General features: G+C 36.9%; 1 protein-coding gene across 4 annotated transcripts in view; it reads right to left on the bottom strand.

The window, feature by feature from the left end:
- The window catches only part of ECPAS (Ecm29 proteasome adaptor and scaffold), a 98,524-nt gene that overhangs the window by 54,897 nt on the left and 23,339 nt on the right, over positions 1–20,288 (bottom strand). For all 4 annotated transcript variants that reach the window (XM_060154641.1, XM_060154642.1, XM_060154639.1 and 1 more), the window contains exons 2-7: positions 16,771–16,901; positions 8,448–8,564; positions 7,485–7,603; positions 6,180–6,329; positions 3,068–3,236; positions 84–223 (exon numbers count right to left, since the gene is read on the bottom strand). In XM_060154641.1, coding sequence (XP_060010624.1) covers positions 84–223; positions 3,068–3,236; positions 6,180–6,329; positions 7,485–7,603; positions 8,448–8,564; positions 16,771–16,901 — 826 coding nt within the window. The remainder of the gene's footprint in view (positions 1–83; positions 224–3,067; positions 3,237–6,179; positions 6,330–7,484; positions 7,604–8,447; positions 8,565–16,770; positions 16,902–20,288) is intronic.

Raw genomic sequence — 20,288 nt, 5'->3', positions numbered from 1 at the left:
AACATGAACCAATATGTGCTAGGCAAGCTTTTAGAAATCTGGCCTCTTTTTAATTTCGAAAGTTTAAAAGGGAAGCAGTTTACCTTTGCTTGCTTTTCAACTCCAGGTCCGCCGCTGTGGCTACACTGTGGCGTGTGTCACTAGAAGCAATCACCAGGTGGAGAACAGCTTCGAGCTCAGGCACCTGCTCAGCTTCTATGAATTTCACTATACCCAATTTGCACTGCAGATAAATGAAGGGAAGGAAAACCACTTATCAGAGAAACAAAGACCACCAACCTATAACATCTGTTTCACGTATCAGTATGCTCCTAAAGCAAAGATTAATAAAACAATAGCAGCCACTCCTGTTTAGGCTTAAATGTGCCTGGGGCTATACTAAACCATATATATTCATGATTTCATTGAACCCTCACAATCTGTGAGATGAGTACCATTATACCTATTTTTCTGATAAGGAAAACTGAGGCAAGGCTGAAGAGATTAAGACACAGTTAGTAAACGATGAAGGCCCAATCCAAACCCAAGTCTTGGACTCCAAGGCCATTATGATACGAAGCCTTCCTACTTAGGTTAACAGCCTCTCTAAAATGATGAAGCCTTGAACTGAAGTCCAAATCTGGAGCCTCCAGGTAGAAGTGGGGGTACATCAGAAGTACTCCATGGATTCTTCTGACAGTTCAAAAAGAACTAAACTCACACTCCATGAAGTTCTAATCTATTGTTAACATACTAACTCTGCCCTCAATATTCTTACATACTGAAAAAAACATGATTTCAAACATATGCAAGAATTGCAAATGCAAGTGAAATTCTAATCAAACAGTATTCAATCTAACTGGCTAAAATGAAACACAGACTGAAGAGAGATTCTGCTTAGAACTTCATGCAATGTGAAGGAGCTATGAATTTCAATACAAATAACTATTTAGGATAAATATACCTGAAAAATGAAACTTTACCTTTAAGAATCAGTTACATGATAGTTCTCATGTATATGAATTAGGACTGATAAAGTTTACAATAACTAAATGACAAAGGATGCAATTAAAAAGGATCATAAAAATGCCTGCCTTCCCTCCCCATGTTCAACACAACTGACCTGCAACAAGAGTTACAACAGAGAAGATGCAAGCATTTACTGCACCCACAGTTATGGAAGTCAACTACACAAAGATATACACAAAAAAGTGTGCAAAGGAGGGGCTTCCTTGGTGGCGCAGTGGTTGAGAGTCCGCCTGCCGATGCAGGGGACACGGGTTCGTGCCCCGGTCTGGGAAGATCCCACATGCCGCGGAGCGGCTGGGCCCGTGAGCCATGGCCACTGAGCCTGCGCGTCCGGAGCCTGTGCTCCGCAGCGGAAGAGGCCACAACAGTGAGAGGCCCGCGTACCACAAAAAAAAAAAAAAAAAAAAAAAAAAAAGTGTGCAAAGGAAACTGAGAACAATACGCATGTCCAGCAATAGGAGACTAGTTTAAAAAATATGTGGTTTACACATAATTACATTTAATACAGACATTAAAAAGGACATTATTTAAAAACCTGATATACTATTAAATGAAAAAAATGAAGTTCAAATAATGTGTTATGTGATACGTAAAAATGTATTGTGTAAAATTATATTTGTGTACACACACATGTACACAGAGCAGGCTGTAGGTGAATGACAAACTAGGGTGGCCGGATTCCAGGTAATTTTTAATTTCTCGTTATAATGTTCTATATTACTTGAACATTTACATTATCACTAACTTTATAATTTGAAAAAAATAAAAGCTGTCTTATCTGAAAGAAAAAAATGTAAAAAACAAAAGAGATATTTAAAAATTAGAGGAAAACAGCTGTCATCCTTGAAACTAAACTGTTGAACACTAGATCATGAAATTGACAAAAGGCATACAGAAGCCCTTAGGAATCAGCAAATAACGACCAACGTAAGATTACAATTTATAATGTTAACAATGATTCTCCAGCACTTATAGCTTTAGCCCTCAGACAGACCTAGATTCATAAGCCTACTACTAGGAGTCAGACTGTGGTGAATCTCAAAACCTCAATTCCTTTTACAAAATGGAACTAAATTTCTATACCTTCTCAGGCTGCTGTGAGGATTAAATGAGATAATGTATTCAAAGTACTCAGTACTCAGTCTGTCACATAGATCACACTCAGTAAAGAGTAGCTTCTGTTACTATTTACCCTTCTTTCTTACTTACATCATGGTTTAAGAAGAAAAAAGATCTATAAAACACGAAGATGTTAATCTAATCAAATAGAGCCCTTGCTGAACAAATCATTCTATAAATTTGTTGAGTGGCAAGAATGCCCACTTGCCTTTTTCCCTTTCCTGGGAACACTGTTTTGATCAGTGATCACTTACACTGCCAAAAAGAAAAGGATCAAATCATTTAGACTGCCATGGAGAGATAAAGGAAGGATTGGAAGACTAACCCATGTTGCTTGAATTCCAAAATAATTACATACTGATCTCATCTGTTCTTCCCTGAGGTGCCTGATGACACAGACACAGTGAGGCACCTTCTCTGTAGAGCACCAGTCTTTTTTAAAAGCTGCTCAGAGAACATCTGTGTCCTGTTTAAATCCAGAATAAAATTCTTAATGCCAATTTTTCAATTCCCAGGAAGAAATATAAAAGGGGGTCATGCTTTTCCCCCATATGGTCACTTGTTCCTCACTTTACACAAAATGTACAGCCCTAAAAAGCTGAATAATATAAGATAAATTGTATTTCAACTGCACCAAAGCAGCTAGATAATTATTAAACCTGTAATTAAAAACTAAAATGAAAGTTACTCAATTTATAAATGGGCTGTATTTTATACTTGAAATATGTAAGCAGTATTAGAAAAACTAAACAGCATTTCCCACTCCTCCCTTTCCCTGGGGCTTTAACCAATAAATGACATGATGACCAGAACACGTTACATCAATCGTATCTCATTACAGAGCCTGAATACGCTGGAATTATGTAACACATACTTCCACGGACTTCAAAGGGGCAAGTGTGCAGGGTTAAGCTCCGTATGAACAAGCAGTGTGTGATACCTGTTCCAATTGTTCAGGTGTCCATGGGTTATCTCCAATAACTCGTTTAGCTGCATAAAAGCTCATTCCTGGGGGAGGCTGTGGTATTCCAGAACCTCCCCCACTATTTGAAGAAGAACCCTGTGCTGAAGATGAATTTTGGCGACTCTGGGATTCATTTAACACGTATCTGGAAAGGAAATAGAAATTTAACCTCTCTATAAACACATACAAACACATGCATATATATAGCACATTCAGTTATATACTTTCCTCCCACAGAATGCTGTTAGAAGAATAAACACTTGAAATTAAAATTTTATCATAAAGAAAAACTTTAGAACTATCTAAAAAAGGTATCTACATCTTCAGCAAATTAACCATTAGAGTACATCTGCTCAACCTGGTTACAAATGAACTGTAACAGTTACCAACAATGAATATAAACATTCTGTTCACTCTCAATCTATAAATAATTGTTCTAAAAGCCACTATGGACCCACTACATTTTAAGTTTTTAGTTGACAAATACAAAGGTTTACTGACTGTAATGGGGTGGAGGGGGAACTACTGTTTTATACCCAAAGCAGAGAATATAGTCATTCCCATTTCTGTTCAATTCTCCTTGAACTCCTTATATTTCTGCATTAGAAAACCCACTGAGGGCTTCCCCAGTGGCGCAGTAGTTAAGAACACACCTGCCAATGCAGGGGACACGGGTCCGAGCTCTGGTCCAGGAGGATCCCACATGCCACGGAGCAACTAAGCCCATGCATCACAACTACTGAGCCTGCGCTCTAGAGCCCACGAGCCACAACTACTGACCCCGCGTGCCACAACTACTGAAGTCCACACACCTAGAGCCTGTTCTTCACAACAAGAGAAGCCACAGCAATGAGAAGCCCGCACACTGCAACAAAGAGTAATCCCCGCTCACTGCAACTAGAGAAAGCCCGTACGCAGCAACGAAGACCCAACGCAGCCAAAAATAAATAAATAAAATTAATTTATTTTTAAAAAATAGAAAAACTCACTGAAACCTCCAAACCACTTACCATACAAGCACATACACCCCAAAAATGAAAAAATTCAAAAGGATCCAAAGAGGAAAAAAATCATAATAAGGACCAGCTTTTTCCATTATATGTTCAAAGCATACAGCTTTGCAGCTAGTTATTAATTTATCATCCCATTTCTTTTTTAGCTTCTATAGATTAAAAATAAGATTTCTGATAAATTCATTCTGAACCACTAAACTAGCATTCCTCATCTACAAAATGAAAATTTTGATATGAATATTAATTCAAGTCCTTCTGAACTCTAAAATTCTATGCTGACAAATTACCGGACTGGATATTAAAATAAAATACCTGTTATAATAAAAATTAAAGAAAACACCTGAAGCCTAATGGCACAGTAAATTATTCCACATTACTATATACCATATTTGTTCCATTCCTAAATTCATCTAATTTTTTTTTAAAAACCTGTTAAAGAATCGTTTTAATACTTTTATATAAACAAGGCAAATTCTCACTGGTAAGAAAAATGTGAGGAACTACTGGCTTGGGTACATTGTGTGCCTAAGTTAAATTTGGATTTCAAAGTTAAATTACCAAAGCCATCATCACCTGCCAGTTCTGGCTGCCTCCTGATTCAACAACTATAAAAGGAGGTTTTCATTTATTTCTCAGTTATAGCAAGACTGGCAGCAGTAAGTAAATCAATTAATAACTACTGAACAGCTAACATCGTGCAAAACACCATCCTAAGCACAAGACAGAGGAACAGCAGGAGGTGTAAGACTGAGTGTCTGCCATCTGGAGCAAGTTGAGACAATAACAACACAACAAGTGCAACAGCATATGATATGTTATCAGATGACAAAGAAACTGCAGGGAAGTAAGAAATGATATGACAGAGGTAGTGGAAGGTCCAGAAAATAAAGCCGCCAAATTAGAGGAGTGGGAGGAGAGCAAAAAGGAGAGGAAAGAAATCGTACAGTGTGAACTCTCGTGGCTGGATGGAGGGACAGGTGATGTGGAGCCCCCCATGCCACGCTCATAGTGTATACTGCATTTTTGGTCAGGGAAGAAATGTAATGAAAGCAATACGTTAGAAGAATCTCTCTGGCAGCAGGACAACCTAGAAAAGGAGCAGGCTGGAAGCAGATGACAACGTGGGCGCTACGCCAGGAACCAGAGCTAGAGTAAACAGCTCTTGACTTCAAAGAGCTCCCAATCTATTAGGATGGGATAAGCCAACAATGCAATAAAAGCACAAAGTGGCACTTCAGATGGGTGCTTAGCCTTTTGAGGACAAGGAAGAGTCCTGTGCGTAGGGCAGGGATTTAGTCAGAGACAACAGAACTGGCCTCTAAGCTAGTTTGTGAGGCTTTTTCAAAGTGGTTTTCCTGGCTGTCGTTTTCTGTTGTTTTCTTTCTTTCCTTCTTTCTTTCTTGATGGGGAAGCATTCTAAGCAGAGAAAACTGTCTTCTCTTAAAATGTAGACAGGCAAGGAGATATAGAGTACATGAAATGCATGAGTGCATGTAATGACTGGAAAATAACAGCCCAGGGATTTTAAGGGGTCACTGATAAAATCTGTGTTTTAAAAATCAGGAAACTCTGTGGCAGTGTAGAAAGTTTTGAAGAAGAGCAGCTGGTGAGAAAGTCATGAAAAGAGATGAAAAGAGTTGAAAAGAGCCGAAACTAGAATGGCAGCAGTGGGAATGGTTCCAGGACACATGGAGGAGGAGGAAGGAGGTCTTACGGAACTGATACTGCAGCAACGAGGAAGAGAAAGCTAGAGGCAATTTATAACTGAGCGCCTACAAGGCTAAGAGAATCATCACAGCACTGATGGTAGTTAAAGAAGAGAAACTATGTTTACTGGGAAGACTGATTTCAGCTTGGACGGGGCAAGTCTGAAAGCACAGCAGCAGCTCCACACCCATAAGGTCAGTAAGCAGCGGCGCTGCAGTTTAGAAGAGGTCAGGGCTGCAGCAAAACAAATCTGAGACATTCATTTTCAAGTGAAAGTTGAATCACTGAAAAGAGTACTTGACTGCACACAGTAAAAGCAATCAAGAACAAGGTTGCTTTGTTTTGTTTTTATTTTTTTTTTTACTTACCCATAAGGCATCAAAAGGACATCTAGCATGAAGTCCAAAAGCAGCTGCACAGTCTTTGGTTTCTCAGCAAGGTTAAACGGAGAAGCTGATTTTGATGATTCAACAGGGTATTTCATGTGAAAAAGGGTTGGTATTAAAAGATGCATTAAGCTGAAAAAACAATTACATTTATTGCAACTATTTAAAAAATAAGGTTTTTTATACATGCAAATAACAGACAAAACCAAAAAAAAATAAAATCACATAACAAAAAGTAGCAATCGTAGCAAGGGCCATTCATTTTCAATACCACTAATTTACAAAGTCCTAATCTAGGGAGTGGCCTAGACTTCATTCTTATTTCTTTCTTATTAAAAGCTCAGGATATTGAGTAATAAGTGACATTTAGCCAATCTGGCTCATCACCAAAAACACCTGAGAAAAATGTACATAATATGGGCTCAGTGTTAATATCTATTACCACAAGAGATTTAATATTAAACCTTAGGTAAAGTTCAACTTATAACATGTCCTGTCAATCATTTTTTTCCTTTCCACATTTAATTAAAAATAAAGTCATTCTAAATCTAAAGAAATTAAACATCAATCATGTCAATATTTGGAATACAATATTAAATTTCCACTGTGTGAATTTAAGTAACAGATTCTTTTCTTCTTTCACTAAACCTGTTGCTATTAAAACATGAAAATTTCAAACAGTGTTTACAATGTCTATTAATTTTACTTGTAAATATCTGTATTACAATCTTTTAAAAATGTTTATGCTCTAAAAAGTGAAGTGAAAACATGATTTAAATCCATCTTTCCTCCACAACTTCTTTTCATGGTTGTCACCACAACAGGGCTTAGGATACAGAAGTTTTGAGCTAAGCCTAGAAACTAAGGATGATATTCCTTTTCACCTCTCCAATTCCCATATTAATACAAACGAATAATTAGTTCCTTAAGAAAACTGCTCTGAAACTTTATATCCTCCAAGAAAGAAATGTCTGATGAAAAGCATATTAGATCTCAAATTTTTGCAATCACAGAAAATCAGTTGCTTCAAAATAACTAACCGAAATAAAAATGCATTTAGATTGAGAAAAATGTTAGTTCTACACATTTTTTGATATGCTCACAAGAAATTTTATAATTTATAAAATTAACAAAACAGTAATGTTGAGTTAACACAGAACCGTCAACTCAAAGAGCTCAACTCAAGCCTTTGTATTTGCCCAAGTGAAACCAAATGTGTGGATCTATTTTTGAATGGCAGCTGTTGACTCTCACAGGTGGGCAATAAGGTAACTGAGGAAAGCATACCTGTCCTGCTGGGGCTGAGGCTTCCCTTCCATGGCAGTAAGAAGTGTAGGAGCCAGCTCACATTGTTTTTCCACTGGTAGGCGAGGATAGCCCATCTTAACATAAATTATAGTAAAATTCTAATGCAACAAGAGAAAGTCAAGTAAGTATGAAAGAAATACTCTAGGATTTCAACAAAAACACATGACTAATAACCTAGGCAGCTTTGTTATAACAAAGAAATTGAATCCTCCTTCCTCATGTTTATCACCTGTTTGTTGCAGCTTGACCAACTAGTATATCTCAGGAAGAACTCCAGCCCCAATTACTCAAAATGCTTACTTTTAAGATGGGCTTCATATGAGACAGCATGATCTAGTCTAAAGCACTTATACGTATATCAAATCATCACACTGTACACTTTAAATATAGACAATTCTATTTGTCAGTTATGCCTCAATAAAGCTGGGGAGAAAATAAAGTACTCATATGTGCAATTACTTTTCACTGAAAAGAAAAAAGTAATCATTTGACCTACCTAAACCTACATACTACACATCAGTATCAGCTCTCCCAGTTTGTTACATTAATCCTTTCAAGCTAAGTGGAGACCCCATGTTAAATCCTAGGCTGCCATTTCCCAACTGGTCAATTACTAAAATAACCTTCTCTTTCTAATTCAGACTGACCTCTCATAATCTTTTACTAAGAATCAATCATTCTTTTTGTAAATCAACATACCTGACAAGTCATTACACCAACATTCCTTTGCCCTGTGTAAACGGCCATACATTATCCTGTTCCTACCATTTCCTCCAGATCAATACTCAGTGGAAAAACAGTGTGTCCTTTTGAAGAAAAACACCTCACGTTTCATTTAGTCTAAGGTGAAATTCTAGGCTTGCCAATATACTGATGACATCTAATAAATGTTATGAAAGAAAACTTACTGTAAGTCAGAAAATATTCCAAGATAACACTCACTGTGACAAAGGAAACTGCAGCAGGGTCCTGGTACTGAACCAAGAGTGTCTCTACTGGGAGCTGTATCTTGGGGCGGCTTTTTATACGCTTATTCAGATGGACCAACAGTTCCATTACCTAAAATACAGGAAGATATAAACTGAAATTATTGATCATATTTTAAAAACGAATTCATTTCTCAGATATTACTCATTTTAATGAATAGTAGTTACTTTGTTCTCTTAAAGGAGGTAAATTTGACATCCCAGAAAGGGAGTATACAATATTAAAATCTTGTTCCAAAATGTTATCCCCAAGAATCCATGCACCAGATTTTTAGTAGTGAATTTATTTTTACAATGTCCTTTAGTTAATTAAACTTGAGATTCCAGATGGGCCTACACTGAGGCACAGTCTCCCAGAAGACTTGTGAACAAATGATAGCAACACACTATGCTACAGACTGAATGTCTGTGTCTCCCAAAATTCACGCTTTAAAGCCCTAAACCCCACTGTGACGGCTTTGGGAGGTCAACAGGTTTGGAGGAGATCGCGGGGGGGGGGGGCCCACGATGGGATGGGTGCCCTTCTAAGGGGATGAAGGTATCAGAGTTCTTCCTCTCTCTGTCGTCTGAGGATAAAGCAAGAAGACAGCCCTCCATACACCATGAAAAGTTCCCGACAAAAAGCCTGACCATGCTGGCACTCTGATCTCGGACTTCCAGCCTCCAACACTGTGAGAAACAAATGCTGTTTATGTCATCCAGTCTGTGGTATACTGTTATAGCAGCCCAAACTAACGAAAATACAACGTGAACATTACAGCAAGAGAAATATACAAGGTACTGAGAGTTTCAGGAAGAAAAAGTTATCTACTAAGATCAAGAAGGACTTCCGGGAGGAACTGACAGGAAACTAAGTCCCAAAGAGCAGATGAAATTCCAAGCAGAAGATCAGTTATAAGAAGGTATAAGAGGTCTAAAAGAACATGGTGCGCTGCGTCTGACTGAAACACAGAGTGGTAAGAGATAAAAGCAGGACCTAGATTACAGAAGGATTTGGGTAAAATGCTGAGAAATTTTTACTTTATTTTGAAGATCATCTGGTTCTACTAAAAAGTTTTAAGTAAGTAATACCAAACTTCCTCTCCTTTAAGTGGGAAAAGACAGAAATAGAGGTGAATAAGTCACGGGTGGAAAGGAAGCTACGGAGGTTTACATCAAATGACCCCAAGCTTACAATGAAAGTGGGATTATCTTGCTAAGAAAGGAGCACTGAGATATAGGATTTTTAGAAAGCCTCACCTAAAGACTCAAGAATTTAAAGTGACTATTCCAGAGGGCCAGGCTTACACTATTCTCCATCACTTCTGAAATTTGAGATCTAGCTTCAAAGCAAGTATTAAGGAGAGCTGTAGGGATGTTCACAGCAACAGCAAAAGTTCAAAGTTATCTACAGCAATCATGAAATAAGTGAATTTTTAAAATAACAACAAATCTAAAAATCAATGTTTGTTAAATGAGTGATAAGAATAATCGTAAAATAGCTGACATTTATTGAGCAGTTTCCACGCAGGACAGCCCTTTGCATTCCTTATCTCATCTGATTCTCACAACAACTGGAGAGGTGCTACTGTCATTCCCATTTTACCCTGTGAAGAAGCAGAGGGTCAGGAAGTGAAGTTAACTTGCCCAGCAAGTTACTGAGCCAGCAAGTGGCACAGTCAAGATCTGACTCCAGAATCCATATTTTTAACCTTATCAGACACTGACAGTTGAGCTTAATTCAGCTAAAGTGTCTGTCACTGTGAGACACCCTCGGGAGCCCTCAAACATTACAAAGACCTAGAAACTTGCATGACCACACATACCTCACCCAACCTCCTGCCTGTCCAGACCTGTGATTCAGCTGGATGACAGGGGGAAAAATCAGGAGGAGCTAGGCTAAAGGAAACAGCCCTCTTCTGATGATCTAAGCTAGGCTGCTTCCTAGAAGGATCCTATGGAAAATCATTATTGATGGTGGCAGACAATCATGCCCACAATTACATACTTTTTTATGACAATTTTTGAAATTTTAAGTAGATTAACTACTTAATTTTCTTCTAGCAATATTATCACCTTAAATATTGACTCATTTCCTATATTTGGTTATCCACTGCCTGCAATCCTCTATAAACCCATAAAAATTAAGAAATCCGCTGAACCAGTCCCGCCCCCAGCTAAACTGACAACAGTTAACCTCTGTCAGTAAGCCTACAGAATTACCAGCCTCGGGCATATAGTATTTTGTCCCTATCAGTTCCCCTTATTACTCATTCATTTATATTCATTTACTCATTAGTAAACTTTTTAATTGAAGTATAACATATAGCTGAAGTGCAAAATTGAGAATGTATGGCTTGATAAATTTTCACAAAGTAAACACACCTTTGTAACCACCAGAAGTACAAAGGCCCTGCACCCCACTGACTAACCCCTCTTCCTGACTTCTAACACCATATTTAAATTTATATAAATGGAACAAATAGGATGAACTCATGTGTTTTTCATTCTGTATTATATCTGAGATTCATCCATGCTGTTGTTCACTTTCACTGCTCTAGTAGGAAAAAAACAGAATTTATCCATTCTCCTATATCATGATAGATATAAGATTATTTCCAGTTTAGACCATTATGAATAATGCTATGAACATTCTTAGCTATGTCTTCTGGTGCACAGATATACACACTTCTGTTGTATACAAACCCAGGACTGGAAATGCCTGGTCATGAAGTATACATATGATAAGCCTTAGAATATTTCCAAACAGTTTTCCAAAGTGGTTATACTAATTTACACTCCCACCAGCAGTGGTCAGTTTTTAATTTTTACCTATTCTAAGAAGTCCGAATATACAAGGTTCGCTGTAAAAGAGAATTCTACATAACATATCTCATTTTCCTTAAAATAGTGATATGTCAGTAGACGTCTAAAACTTATTTCTCTTGGGAATTCCCTGGCAGTCCAGTGGTTAAGACTCGGCGCTTTCACTGTCATGGGCCAGTGGCCGATCCCTGGTCAGAGAATTAAGATCCCACAAGCCACGCAGGGCAGCCAAAAAATAAAGAAATCAAAAATAAAACATTTCTCTTTCACCCAATTTATCCACAAATTATCAGCTGCTACTCTACAGGTATCCTGCTTAGGCCTAACAAACATTATGAAACTGACAGTCAGGAGCCCTAAAATTACAGAACTGAAAGTCAATACTAGATTAATCCCTAGTGTCACTGACTACAAAATTTTACATACTGAAATTATTTATATGTAAGCTTTTATTAAAAAATACTCTGCTTTCACATGACAGTCTTATTTTATATGGTAAAAAAAGGTCTCATAATTGTAACTGCATTCTAGATTTGTGATCAATATCTACATCCTTTGTTTTATTAACAATTATATAATAACCAAAACTCCCAATTATCATATTGGTTCTATTTGCAGGAGGTATTAGTATGAGTACAGGACTGTACTAATCATGAAAGTCTGACCAGGCAGCTATATTTCAAAGTAAATAAAAAGTCTGACCCAGTATCTATACTTCAAAACAAATAAAAGGGAAACACACATCGAGCCTCTACTACCAGGAGTCAAAATAACAGGCAGGCAAAATTATGTTGTTGCTTTCAGACATTCTTTTATCCTCAACTTTCATTCACTGACCCCTCATGTACTGAATTCACTTTCACACATAAGCTAAAGAATGAACGTGTTTGCCATCATGTGAAGGCAAAGCCTGGCAGAAATCATTTAGTCTTGGAATTATCTCTCATGTGTAAAGTCGCTTGTTAGTCATGTGACACAAAGCAAGTTATTTAACTTCTCTGAGCCTCAGTTTCTTCCTAGATAAGATGGGAATAACATGAGCACCTATACCCCACAGAGCTGTTAGATGAGTTACAATGAACTGAGACAATGTCCACATAGGCATTTAATGCTTTGCACTATTATCATTTTCTGAATCACTTTCCCCCATTTGCAGAAATCAAATGATAACATTTCACAGGCTATTATGAGGATTAAATGGAAGGATATGTCAGAGTCTAGCATACTGCTTAGAATGTAAACAGGTGTCTCAGCTGTTAGATCTCTTTTCCCTTACTCCAGAAGTTTTCAAACTTACTTAACAACAAAACCCCTTTACCAAGAGAAATCTGATATGTAAAAAAAGCAAACAAAATTAGTATTTTACAATATAAATTAAATATACAAGTTCACAATGATTATATCTCTCTTTATTCTATTTTCTTGCTTTTTCAAATTATAATAGAAAAACACATTTATTACAATAAATTAAGTGAAAAATCATAATTATCCCTTTTCCCTAGTCCATTCATAGCCACTCGAAGGCACCAGTATTAATACTTCGGTGCTCATCTTCACATCTTTCTCTGTATCCACAAAAATTTCTACAAACATATTTACATCTTTTTTTTTTTAATAGATCTTTATTGGAGTATAATTGCTTCACAATACTGTGTTAGTTTCTGCTGTACAACAAAGTGAATCAGCCACATGCATACACATGTCCCCATATCCCCTCCATCTTAAGCCTCCCTCCCATCCTCCCTATCCCACCCCTCTAGGTCATTGCAAACCACAAGCTGATCTCTCTGTGCTATGCTGCTGATTCCCACTAGCTATATCTTTAGATTTTACTTGTTTACTTTTTACAAAAATGAGCTATATGTCATTCACGTTAGCACAGAGTCCGCTTTGTTTCCAGTTAAAAATATATAAGCTTCTTAATTTAGACCTAACTCATTCTTTGTAGTAGTTGCATAATATTCCATGGGATTCAAAGTTGTTTTTAAAAAATCATCCGTACGACTCATCACAGTAAACACATTTTCGTATATTTCCTTCAAGCTTTTTGTAAAAAGTTTAGAAAAATTCACCAATAGATCAAAGTCAGCATTATTTGGAATATGAGAAGAAAATCAAAGGAAAATTTCTAGGGAAAAACCTAGTAAGAAATAATAAGAAATATGGGGATATACGTAAATGTAGAGCTGATTCACTTTGTTATAAAGCAGAAACTAACACACCATTGTAAAGCAATTATACTACAATAAAGATGTTTAAAAAATAAATAAAGGACAACATGAAAAATAAAAGTAAATATAAATGAAAAAACGAAGAAATAAGAAGGTAATTACTATTTCTAGTAAGAAATATAAGGGAAGGGGGAGAAGGAAGAAATCTGAACATGATAAAATAATTTACTTGATGGTAACTGAGTAAAACATCTTGTTTACTTAGATACAAATTAATGACTAAAATGTTAAGAATATGGATAGAATTGCTTGATTAATCATTATATTAAAACAGAATATAGGTTATCAAACTCTTAAACAGAAAATGTGTGGCAGGAAGAGGAGAGAAGGGAGAAGAGGGAGAGATGGAAAGAATGAGAACAGATCAAGTGATGAGAAGGGTTAATAACTGGAACTGATGTACACGCCCTCAATCCAAACCTCAAAAAAAATGTGACATCTCAATTACATTGATGAAGATATGCAGCTAAAGTAAATAAGGTTAAGATTGCTGGCTGGGGCAAAGATTCCTCAATCTAACTTACACCAAAGGAAAACACTGGCTACAATAGTATTCTTAAATGATAGAGGTATTGGGGAAAGAAATCTTAAATGAGATTTGAAAGATAAGAAAAGTAAGTAATATAATACAAATTACTAAGAAACACAAGATCTTAAACTTGTGCATCAAAACACATCAAGGAGGCGCAAGAGGGAGGGGATATGCAGATATATGTATGCATATAGCTGATTCACTTTGTTATACAGCAGCAACTAACACACCATTGTAAAGCAATTATACTCCAAGAAAGATGTTAAAAATAAATAAATAAGGACACTTAAAAAAAAAAGACGCATCAAGGTGAAACTATTAAAACTAAAAGGAAAATCAGAAAAACTACAGCAGCAGCAGGAGATTGTAATTCACTATTAATTTACAACAGGACTGGAAGATAGGTTTCTTGAGAAATGAGAGCAGTGTTGAGTGGCCTATCTACACACTGAGCTCCATATTCCACCAATAGGAAATATTTTTTTAACCTTATGAATAGTTTTTATGAACATCAGAAATAATATGCTTTAAAAGACTAGAACATTTGCTCCCTGTGGTTTCAAATCAGAATGCAGTAAAACCAGACAAATTTTACACTATTTTAAAACCAAAAACAATGTTCTTATAAACTAATTATTAGGTCAAAAATAAAATAACCTAAAACAGCTCACCAGTGTAACTATGGGGTATAACCAAAATAGTAATCAAAGAGAAATCCGGAAACTGAGGTCATTTTCAGTTCTGTTTTTCTGTTATCTGACCTTAATGAAGTCACTTAATCATTCCAAGCCTCAGCTCCATCTATAAAATGGAAATAACACCTACACCTCACATAATCTTGTGAGTATTTAAGTGATTAGCATTTTTCCTGGCACATAATGACCTTTACCATTACGTACTTTACAAACTGAAATCTTATGTGAGAAAAACATATCAAAGGAAAACAAAAAAAGGAGTAATTTGAATAAAAATAGAAGAAAAATACACTTGAAAAAATTAATATAAAAGCTCTTTTTCCTTTTAAATTGGCCCATTAAAAAAAGCAAACCTTTGGTAGTAACAAAAAAATTAGAAACAAGAATGGAATTTCTCCACTTGAATGGTAACAGAATATTAAGAATAAATGTATGATAGACGTGAATAATATACAACTGAACATATAAAGTAGATGGTTAGAGATGAATGATTTTCTACAGAAGATAAAATACAAGGAAACATAAAACTCCTAAGTAAATAAGTTTAAAAAAAAAAAAACCCTACTGAAAATACTCAGCCGAGAGGCCTGGATTAATGCAAAAACTTCCTTCTGTTTACTCTCCTTTTCGCCACTGCAAGTCTTTCTCCACCCCACAGCCAGAATGATTATGTCACTGCCACCAATACCCTTTCAAATGGCTGCCGCTGGAATCCCCATGCCTGAACTCCTATCACTCTTCCTCTGGTGCACAGGGTGCATCTCTGTGGCCTTGTTCAGCTCCCTGAAGGTTTTATACTCAGTTCGGGCTCAGAATCTCTACACAGGGCCTTCTCTGCCTTTAGTGGTCTCCCCATCTCTATGCCTGGCTACTTCCTACACACCTCCCTTACACCCTATACTTAATTTAAATCAAGTCCCCAAATATATTCTTTCATACAATCCTTTGCCATCTTAGCATTTATTGCCATTTTAACTCTATACTCTTTGCCTTATTGTTTAATACTCATCTCCCCAAGTAGACGTCTCTTTCCTTCACCAACGTATTCCTAACACCTGGCATATAGAAGGTACCCAGTAAATATTTGCCAAATAAATGATGAGACTGATGAAGCTAAATAAGGAAACAGAAACCAACACATGAAGGCCTTTTATACCTAGTTATTCTTAGGGTAAGAAAAGGCCATAGAAGAGTTTTAAATAGGAGAATGACGTGATCAAACACGTTATCTATCTTAGCAAAGCAGTATTAACAAAAGGCATGTCAAATACGTGACAAGAATGCCCTATTCCTTCCTGTAAATATAACAGACATTCTTAAAGATACTCTTTCTCCACTGAACTCAAATCAGGCCTCAGAATCCCTCTCAGGGCAGAAGGTCCGGGAAGGTCACTGCCAATCAATTACAGTGGCTCAAGGATTGAAACCTGATGATAGCTCAAAAACCCAAAGGTCTAGTATAAATACACGAGAAGACAAATGAATTATTTTAAAGGTGAAGCATCCAAATGTTCCATGTAGAACATTAGGTTAAAAAAGAAACTCTTGATGTGACAGTTACCCAGCTTTTACTAACAGTTCTTCAAAAAATTCTAAAACAGGAGCTGTACAACAGTATCTTGCTTTTAAAAACATTTCTTTTGCTTACTTTTAATTAAGGCCATATTCACCGTCAGCCAATGATTAAAGAATATTTTTGACCCATTACCACCTGACTTTCATATTGGACTCAAGGGCATAGATTTTAAATCATACCTCCATACATTCCAGAATAAATATCTCAATTATGTCATCCAGTACTGATGCCAAGTGTACAGCTGGAGCTAAATGCAGCTGTGCTAAGCATACAAAAGGTACTTTTAAATCGTGGAAGCTGGTCCTAGACTTACTGTCCATTTTGAAAAGCCTAATTGGGATCATGAAGCTAGATTTCAATAATGGGAACAGAAAACTCACTTCATAAAATACATCCATTTATTCACTATTTAATTCCCCCAACTGTCCCAGCATGCTTACCTTTTTACGTACTCCTTCTTGGGTGCTGGACAGCTTGAGCAAAACAGGAGGAAGGAATTTAGATATAATATTCTGTAATTGTTCATCTGTTTCAGCATGGCCAAGTCGTAAAAAGACTCGTTCAAGCTGATCTACAATATAAAAAGAGAAAAGGATAACTTAGCACATCAAACAGAACTAAGACTAATCACTTTTATAGCTTAATCCTTTTTTCTATACTGCAGATCCTTCAGCCAGAACTTTAACCATAGCTAGCCCTGTATGCAGATGATTTTGACACAGCAATGAAACAACACTAAAAAGGTTTACTAGCTAATTATACTGTCTTACAACTGTCCTGGTCATTTAACCTCTAGAAGAGAGGAAAACAAAGACAAGAACAACAAATTTCTCTCCTATTTACAAGGTTATTCTGTTTTTCTAAAGGATGTGGATACCAGAAAAGATACAAAAGTTTTGAAGAAATCGTCTAGACCTAGCTAGCAGAGCCATGCAGGAGAACTTTAATCAGATACCAGGGATAATATTATATCTTTGGTGAAACCATCTTACTGATGAAATTTCTTCAAAGACAGAATCACTGCCCATTACTGCTGGAATTAGCCAACCAGAATGTGAGAGACAAATTTCCACGAAGAAAGCCACTGAGAAACATATTAACACCAAAGGGATGCTCTCAGCAAAACCCAGGCAACTACAGAACAAGCAACTAACACACTCAGAGCTTCTGTCTCTTCAATCAATACATTGCAGGGGAGGGGAGAGTGCTGAGGTGAAAGGGGAACCTACCAAGGGCAAATGACTGGATACTTGATTTTTTTTAATTACTGTTAATTTTTTAGGTGTTACAATGGTATTGTGGTTATGTTTGTTTTTTAGAGGTTCTTACAAAAATTATCCGTAAGTGATTAGGGAGCATTCGAAGGCACTGGAAATGTCCTACATCTCAATCTGCATGATGATTACACAGCTATATACATTTATAAAAATTGACAAGCTCTATCCTTTCATACTTTCTACTGTATCTATTATACCTTAATTTTAAAATTTAAAAATAAAAAACAAAAAAATTTATTTAAAGGAGTCCTTTTTTTCAGAGATAAAGACTAAAATATCTACAGGTGAAATAACAGTTACTTAGATTTATATCAAATCATCAGGGGTGTACTGGAAATCTGCTAAGAGTAAATTTCAGACGTTCTCACACACACAAAAAAAAGGCAGCTGTGAGAAAAAGACATCTTAATCAGCTTGACTGAAGTAATCATTTCATTATGTATATGTGTATCAAATTATCACACTGTACACCTTAAATATATAAAATTATTTCAGAAACTAAAAATAAAGTCATGGCCTCATTCAGGTCCTCATTTTAAAATAAATAAATAATAGGGGGTGCTGGGGTGAGAAATGGGGAGGGGCCATATAAGTGAAACCAAGATTGATCACTAGCTGATAACTGTTAGAGCTATGTGATAGATACTTAGAATTTGTACTTCTGTATATGCTGGAAATTTCCATAATAATTTTTTACAGGAAGAGATATATATACACATATAGATATAGATACACAGATATAGATATGTATCTCCAGAGGGAGCCTAGAAGCAGTCACAACCTGGCACAACCTAGTAGCAACAAGCACACCCAGCACCCGGACCTTGGGTTTTTAAACACCCTTCTCCAGTAAAAGGAGCCAGACTCTTGGGGAAATGGCTGATTCTAGGGCTGGGGCAGGGAAGAAACAAGATGAACCTGAAGCATCCTGTAGGGCCAGAAGGGAAACAGGGCCTGATAAGTCAAAGGGATGCAGGAACCACCCTGAAAGAGCTCCATTATGGCCAAGGCTGGAATAAATTTGAGAAACCAAATAAATAACATAGTACTGGATTCTAACCCAAAGTATAAAATAAATTTACATGACTCCATGATATAAATAATGACTGAATGATTAAATGCACTGGGGTCTAGACAAGTCTTTCTTACAGAATTCCAAATAATTATGTAGATGCCTCCCCCTACAGGAGGTAGAGCTTAATTCGTGCCTCTACCCACCCCTTGAGGGTAGACTAGATTTAGTGACTTGCTTCCAAAGAACAGAAGAGGGAAAGAGGAAAATGTTAACTTTACAGTGGTGAAACCTGATAAATACTGTTTTAACCAAGCGATGCCATGTGGTATCAGGATCACTAACATGACAAGAAAGGCATTTCAACTCTGTGGTATTCCTTCCAAAAACTCATAACCCTCATCTACTCATGAGTAAAACAAAAAACCAACAGAAACACCAAGTTAAAATACATTCTACAGGCTACCTGGCCAGTATTGCTCAAGACTTTCAAGACTGTGAAGAAAAAGAAAAAAAAAAAAGACAGACTAAGAAATTGTCACAGACTAGAGGAGTCCGGGGAGACAGGACATCTAAATGCAGTGTGGTGCCCTGGACTGGATCCCAGAACAGAAAGAGGACATTAACGGAAAAACTGATGAAATCCAAATAAAGTCTTGAGTTTAGCTTTTAAAATTAATACTAAGGGAAGGAAGGGAGGAAAGGCAGGCAGGCTGACTCTGAGATTATCAGACCAAATGCTTCTATTTGCTAATAGTTGAATGCTACTATAAAAGGAGCTCCTAGGAACAGTGGATTCAATCCACAACATCCATGGAAGTTACAGGTAAGGACTCTCTGCGCCAGCGCCTTATAGATCTTAGGCAGTGGAAACTGCCTACAGATTTCAGCTACAGAAACTTAGAAGAACCGTCCTGCGGAAGAAGGCCGAAAATTAAATTCTTCATAACAAACTGACCTGCAAAATCTGTGCCCAAGGCTTAAAAAAAAAAAACCAAGTGATATCTGGTCCTTTTCATTGTTCATACAACCATTTGGGTGCTTCCTATGTATCTCCAGCACAGCACCTAACACTTTCTACTCTCCCTCACTAGAAAGGAAAAGATAACATCCTCAACGCAGTAAAACTGTTTATGATGGGAATGTGGGAATGGAAAGAAAGGGCACCAAACATCCTTTGGCAAGGACCCTTGGTCCTTGCCAAAGAGGTCAAGCATACCCAAGGAAGAGGCAAAGGAAGAGGATCGATGTAACACTGCTGCATCATTCTGACAAACATCTATACTTTAAACAAACGATCATCAAACATGTTCAAACTTTATGAAAAGAAATGTAAATACAAGTGCAGATATAATCAACCACTAACTTTTTCAGCCTACCAAAGTTAGCAAAATATGGGCAAAGATTCAGCAACAGTATGGTGCCTGAATCCTGCTGTTAACGGCACTGAAGGGTGAACCCTGTGCCTCTACCCTCAACCCTGGAAACTGAGCCCCGTGAAAGTGACAATCCAAATTAGGCCTTTGCCCCCAAACGTGTCTATTCAGAAACAAGAAGGGATGCAACCAAAAGTTCTGAAAATTCAAAAGGAATCTAAAACTCAAGTTCACCTTTCACAAGGACTCAGTGTTTAGTTGTAGGAACTGAGATCCTCCAGGTGATCACCAAA

This window comes from Lagenorhynchus albirostris, chromosome 7, assembly GCF_949774975.1.
Source record: "Lagenorhynchus albirostris chromosome 7, mLagAlb1.1, whole genome shotgun sequence".
NCBI classification, from domain to species: domain Eukaryota; kingdom Metazoa; phylum Chordata; class Mammalia; order Artiodactyla; family Delphinidae; genus Lagenorhynchus; species Lagenorhynchus albirostris.
The sequence above is the reverse complement of the archived record's forward strand: the minus strand, read 5'-3'. Positions and strand labels throughout refer to the sequence as shown.